The sequence below is a fragment of the Molossus molossus genome, unplaced genomic scaffold (assembly GCF_014108415.1).
Source record: "Molossus molossus isolate mMolMol1 unplaced genomic scaffold, mMolMol1.p scaffold_m16_p_1, whole genome shotgun sequence".
NCBI classification, from domain to species: Eukaryota; Metazoa; Chordata; class Mammalia; order Chiroptera; family Molossidae; genus Molossus; species Molossus molossus.
Window position 1 is genome coordinate 250,861,141 of NW_023425344.1, and position 5,828 is coordinate 250,866,968.

A 5,828-nucleotide genomic window follows, 5' to 3' on the forward strand; every position below is an offset into this window, starting at 1 on the left:
GAAGGAAGTCACCTGTTACCACCTACAGCTCACTCCTGTTCTTGGGGTTTCTCCACACATGTTCTGAGTGGGATCTGAGTACAAGCTGTTTATAACCTGATTTTACACTTCAGCTTTCTGAAGCACACCGGCATCTCGCCGAGTCCTGCACACTGTCATGGGTGCCTGTGTGGCGCCTCGCCCAGGTTTTGAACTGACCCTTTCTGTTGTTGGCGGTCCCGACCAGTTCTCCCGGCTTTAAGTGATTGTATCTTAATTATTTCTGCAGGGCAGTGAGTGTTTCTTAAAGGGCAGGGGGCAATTTTGTCCCTATGGGGCATTTTGCAGTGTCACAAGTGGGTGGTGGCGGGTAGTTAATACCGCTGGTATGTATCTAGAGGTTGGAGGCCAGCGATGAGCACCAGGCGGTGCCTGGGAGACAGACTGCCACAGAGTTGTCCTGCCTGGATGTCAGTGGGGCTGCAATGGGCTCATTTCCTAGCCACAATGGCCATGACGGCTCTGAATGTTGCCAGTGTTGCCAATTGCTGTCCTCCACCTGGGACAGTGAGTGAATAAAGTGTGTTCCCTCCGTAGTGTGTGGGGGAGCATATCATAGTTCCCAAGTTGGACCATAATGTCAAGGAAAATGAAACTCGCCCAACTTAAAGGTCTCCGGAGTCCAGAGGAAAGGGGAAGTTGTGGGGTCGTGGTGGAAGGATCTGTTCATGGACTGCTGAGCGGATGCCTTGTCCCAGAGAGAATAAAGGCAGCTTACCAGAGTGCATTCAGTACAGCAAGATGAAACAAAGGATCCGATTGGCTAGGAAATCAGGTGGCCCAGGAGCATGGCCCTAGTGTCCAGTCAGGTGTAGCTGAGCCTCAGACAGCCCCAGGGAACTTGCTTGACCAGGTTCCTGAGGAGCCCAGGGGAAGAGGGTGGGGCTTGATCTTTCCAGCCCCAGGAGATGGCTTTACTGTCTGCGAAGAAATCCTGAGCTAGACCCTGTCACCCTGGACTTTCCTGGGTGGCATGCTGAGTGCGGTGCCGTTTGACAGTCCAGTGAGGGGTGATGTTGAAACATTCCATCAAGAAGCGATGTGCCTGCCCGAGCAGGCTGCTCAGGGGCTGGTGCACACCCCTGGGTGGGGTGGGACATTCAGTCATTGGGTCCTCACTGGAGGGGCACGGGCAGACCCTGCCAGGAACCCCTCAGCCCACGCACTGCCACTGCTCCTGCCGTCTCCTGACCCAGCCACCCTGGGCCAGAGGACACAAGCCAATAAAAGGGAGCCCTGCCTGATGTTTCCCCAGCCTGGCCTTTTGTGTCTGCCCAACCTGGAGCCCCAAAGATGGGTGCAGAGATGTCCTCCCCACCAGCCTTGTGCACCAGGGAGTCAACCCAGCCAGGTGTTCACTCATGCAGTCCCTGGCATAGGCTCCTGACAGCCCTCCCCAGCCTGGACACCACCTTGTTAGGCCCCTCAGACCGAACCCAGCCCCCAAGACAGATGCTAGGACACACTTGCAACTCCTCCATTGCTGCCCTCCCCCCACCTGCTTGTGCTGAGCCCCAGGGTCTGGGTTGACAAGATGCCCTTGCCCCAGGTAATGAGAGCACACAATCTTTGGTGGGCAAGACCGCCCAGCCCAGGATATGGTAGGCGTAGAAGCCATGCCTGGCTTCTCACAGTTGCAGGGTAACCTCAGGAGGTTAAGGCCTATCCAACCCACGCTTAAGGACTGGGGGCACCCAGATTCTAGTGGGGGTCGGGGAGTGGCAGCAATGGCGGCTCCGGCCAGCAGGTGGCAGCACAGACTGTCCTCAGGGGCTAAGGAGTTGGAGAAAGAACAGCCTGGCCCTTGCTGACTCACCAGACCCACCTCCACTCCCCTAGCCCTATCCAAGTCCCCCAGAGTGAGAAACCAATCAGAGACAATGGCAGCTGGGGCATGACTGGGAAACAGACCAAGGAGAACAGCCCCAGTTCCCCTCCTGGCCAGGGACCCTGTGGTGGGACTCACTATGGGAATCCAAAGGGCTGGGGCACCTGAGGCTCCTGAGGAGGAGGGGAACTTAAGGGCCCAGGGCTTCCTGGGAGGGACTGTAAGGCTGGGCCTGGGGGCCACAGAGGGCCCAGTCCAGCCTGAGGGGAGAGATTAGCAGAGTAGGTGTTGGGGAAGGGAGGCTGCCAGGATAACTTGAGGAGGACCAGGGATCAGGGGAGTATTCGGGGGTGAAGGGATGAATGGTATCCAGTTTCGGGCCTCCTGCCCTCCTCACAGCATCCACACTTCCCCCACTCTGCAGGATGGGGCTGAGCAGTGCCAGACTCCACCCGCCCCAGGCCCAAGTGCTCTTACTCTGGTTGGGGCTCTGCCATCCTGGAGCTCCTCCCTTTCGTCCCTCCCCCAGCCCAGCCAGGCCTGCAGGGATGGCCAAAAGGGGGAGTTCACGGAAAAGGACCAAATGGGCACAGCAGGGTGACCACTTCCTAGCTACTGTTCCATCTCTCAGAAAATGAAGCAGAAAGGGCAGACTCGGGGCAGGCCAAAACCCTAGTTTATTTTAGCATCAGCAACATCTTAGCCATCACAAAAATAAACTCTACCTAGGGCAACGGAAGTCTCTACAGCGAGGCTAAGGGCTCAGCTGCCAGGCAGCGAGCATCAGGGGTGCATGGTGGGCACTGCCCAGGCAATAAGTTAGGAAGCAGCAGGGCTGGTGGCAGTGACAGGTGTGGGATGGGGCTTCACTTCTGGGCAGGAATGAGGTCATCGATGGCCTGGCCCTGCTCCAGCCGCTGCTCCATCTCAATGAGCAGTTTCACACCATCCACTACCATCTGCACCAGCTCCACCTCTGAGAAGCCCAGGCGGTCTGCATTAGAGATGTCAAAGACCCCGCCCACAGCAGCCGTGTCCACGCCACCTAAGGAAACAAGCAGGTCAGCAGGGCTGTGGTGGGAGCTGCCCCAGGGAGAGAACACAACTGGTAGACCCTGCCCCTGTGCCACTCACCTGTGCCTCGCTTCTGAAGCCGAAGCCGCTTGAGCACCTCCGGGAACTTCTCGTGCTTGCCCAGGTGGGGCAGCTTGATGTGCACACCTGCCCGAAGTCCTGTGCCCAGGTTGGATGGGCAGGTGAGGACGTATCCCAAGTGAGGGTTCCACATGAACTCGTAGTTCTTAGATTTGAAGAGTGTTTCGATCTGGAGGTGGAGAAGGCAGGGTGAGAGGTGAGGCCTGGTGAAACACCCGTCCCTGCAAGGGACTAGCTGGGACCCAGAGCCCCCTGACAGGATCCTGAGCTGACTGAGACCTGGGCTCCTAGAGACTGATAAGGTACCAGTCCCTGCCTGAGCTCTGGAGCCAGGGCCTGGTCTTGTCCCCTCCCTGGCACCAAACCCCCACTGTGCCAGCCACTATTGGGGGTGTCCAGGCCTGACCTGGGTGAGGCCATTGCAGAATCGGGTGAACACCTCCTTCATGTTGCCCCCCTTCTGCATGGAGATGACCCGAAGGTGGTCCTCCTCGTTGATCCACACCAGGAAGGTCTTATTGTCATTGTGCCTGGGGGATAAGGGGAAGAGTCAAGCCTCCTCCCTGGACTGTGGTCTCAGGGCACCTCCAGAATAAAACTCCAGGGGCTCTCCAGACCTGAGAAATTTCACAAGTCCCTGAGGTGTTCCATCCAGCTGTACCCAGGGGACAGGCAGGGAGGTCAGGACACCTCAGATACGGTTCAAAAAGCTAGGAGGTAAGGGGCAAGGGCAACCAGGACAACTCCCCCAACGCCCCCCACCCCCACCCGCGCCAGGGAAAGCACTGTATCTGGGGTCTGAAGCCCACCCTATACAGACAGTGGGAGCAAGCAGGAGACACTAAGCCCTTTCTCACCCCAGTGGGAATCATGTGCGTCACCCAGTACCTGGCAGAGTCCCGGGGGGGGGGGGGGGGGCCGGGAAGCCGGTGAGAAAAGAAAACAAGAAGCTCCAGCTCCCAATACTGGGTGGAGGAGAGAAGCCAACACAATCTGTCCCCACCTCTAAGATCCGGAGAGACAGGCCTCCACCAGCTTGGTCCCTCCACGCACCTGCGCAGTCAAGGTCACCTGCTTGGAGGCCTGGGCGGCACCAAACCTGCCCCAGGAGCGCGGCCCCTCCCTCTTCCTGGCGGGGGCGGGGGCGGGGCTGGGGCTGAGGAAGGGAACCTGGACCCACGGGATGGGGAGGGAAGAGGGCACGCACCAGATGCCGCGGGCGTCAGGCCAATCCCGGGCCATACCCGAGGCCAGCAGCAGGGGCGACACTGGTTTGTCGAAAAGGAAATGGTCATCGATGAGCTGCTGCTGCTCCGCGTCCGTCATGCTCTTGAGTGCGTAGTACCTGCCGGCCAGGTCGCCGTCCAGGCTCGACAGCGCTGCGGAGAGGCTCGCTCAGGGGATTGCTGCGAGCCGGCTCCACCTGCTCCCCAGAGGCTCGGGCCGCCACCTCCCCACGCGCGACCATCCCTGTGGGAGCCTAGTCTACGCGGTCCGGGCGGCCGTCCGAGACGGCGGCCCTCGCCGGGCCCCAGGCCACTGTCCGCTCAAGGCTGGGCCTCGGTCCCTCGGGAAACCGGACCACACTTGCAGATAAGTCTGCAGCGGCTCGGATGACGGGTAAACAAGGCGGGTGGGCGGGGCTGGGACCCCTACCTTCCACCGCTAGCTTCTCGATGGCGCGGCGCTCCCCACGGCTACAGTGCGGGGGGAGGCAGAAGCCGCGGATGCTGCGGCCGGTGCGCACCCGGGAGCTCAGCACGTAGTTGGGGTCCAGGTCGTCACCGCCCTGCAGGCAGAACGGACATGAGCACTGGGACCCCCCTTCCAGCCCTCCCCACCACGCGGCACCCCTCTCCCCCACCTGCAAGTTGTCCGGGTTGAGGTCGGTTTTGTGCTCATCACTCGGCTTGTAGCCACCATGCCGGTCCTCGATGATGGGGTCAAAGAGCTCCTTGAACACGTCGTACGACTCCTCGTCGCCCGCCACACACCCCACGGTCATGATATAGGGGTGGCCTGGGGGAGGGCGAGAAACGGAGACAGTGACGTCACTGCCAGGCTCAAGCCCGCAGCCGAACACCCTGCAGCTAACTGCAGGGAGGGGGCGCAGGGACCCTGGCCCGTGGTGCATTCTGGAGGGCCCTGGCCCCTGGCCCCGGGGATGTCCTGCGGGTGAGGCGCCGACACCCTGACCCCGACACGGCTGCGCATACCGGGGTTGTCCACTCCGGTCTGTATAACGTCGTCCAGCGTGAAGCCGCTCGGCGTGCTCTTGGCGCGCAGTTCTGCGTAGAGCTCGGGGGTCAGCACCTTGGCCATGTGGTTGTTGTGGCTGCTGAGGTCCGGGAACTCATCCTCCGCCGGGAAGCGCAGCTTCAGCGTGTTGTGGCTGTTGGAGAAGGGCATGGCGGCGGCGGCGGGCTGCGGGGAGACGGGGGATCAGAGGGGACTCGGGGCACCCAACCTCCCAGGGCCCGCAGACCACCCAGGACCCTGTGGCCCCGGTCCCCAATCATCCTAGGACGTGGCCAAGGTCAGTGGGGTCTGCCGCACGCGCTGTGGGTGTCTGCACCACCTTGGACCCCGATCCTGCCCGCGCTCCTGCTCCAGGCAGGAGTCCTCGCACCCGGAGCACAGGACGCCGCGGTTCCCGCGCCCCCTCCGTGCGCACGCCCCCGCCTCGGCACTGATCTCTGCCGTCCCAGGCCCTCGGGCCCACTCACCCAGCAGCTGGACGTGAAGGGAGGCGCACAGTCCTGCCACAGCTCGGGGAGCGGCGCAGGCGAACAGCGGCTGCTCCGCG

At 61.3% G+C, this 5,828-nt stretch overlaps 1 protein-coding gene across 2 annotated transcripts; it reads right to left on the reverse strand.

Annotated features, from left to right (window-relative positions):
- Positions 1–2,525: 2,525 nt before the first annotated feature.
- Positions 2,526–5,828, reverse strand: CKB (creatine kinase B). Of its 2 annotated transcripts, XM_036240580.1 has the most exons (8): positions 5,749–5,827; positions 5,239–5,446; positions 4,887–5,041; positions 4,679–4,811; positions 4,230–4,401; positions 3,429–3,552; positions 3,002–3,191; positions 2,526–2,912 (listed from the first exon to the last, which is right to left on the reverse strand). In XM_036240580.1, the coding sequence occupies exons 2-8, from the start codon at positions 5,429–5,431 to the stop codon at positions 2,734–2,736; spliced, it is 1,146 nt and encodes a 381-aa protein (XP_036096473.1). In that variant the 5' UTR covers positions 5,432–5,446; positions 5,749–5,827; the 3' UTR covers positions 2,526–2,733. The 2 variants fall into 2 exon arrangements, with proteins under 2 accessions (XP_036096473.1, XP_036096462.1); XM_036240569.1 differs by having other exon boundaries at positions 2,527–2,912; positions 4,679–5,041; positions 5,749–5,828.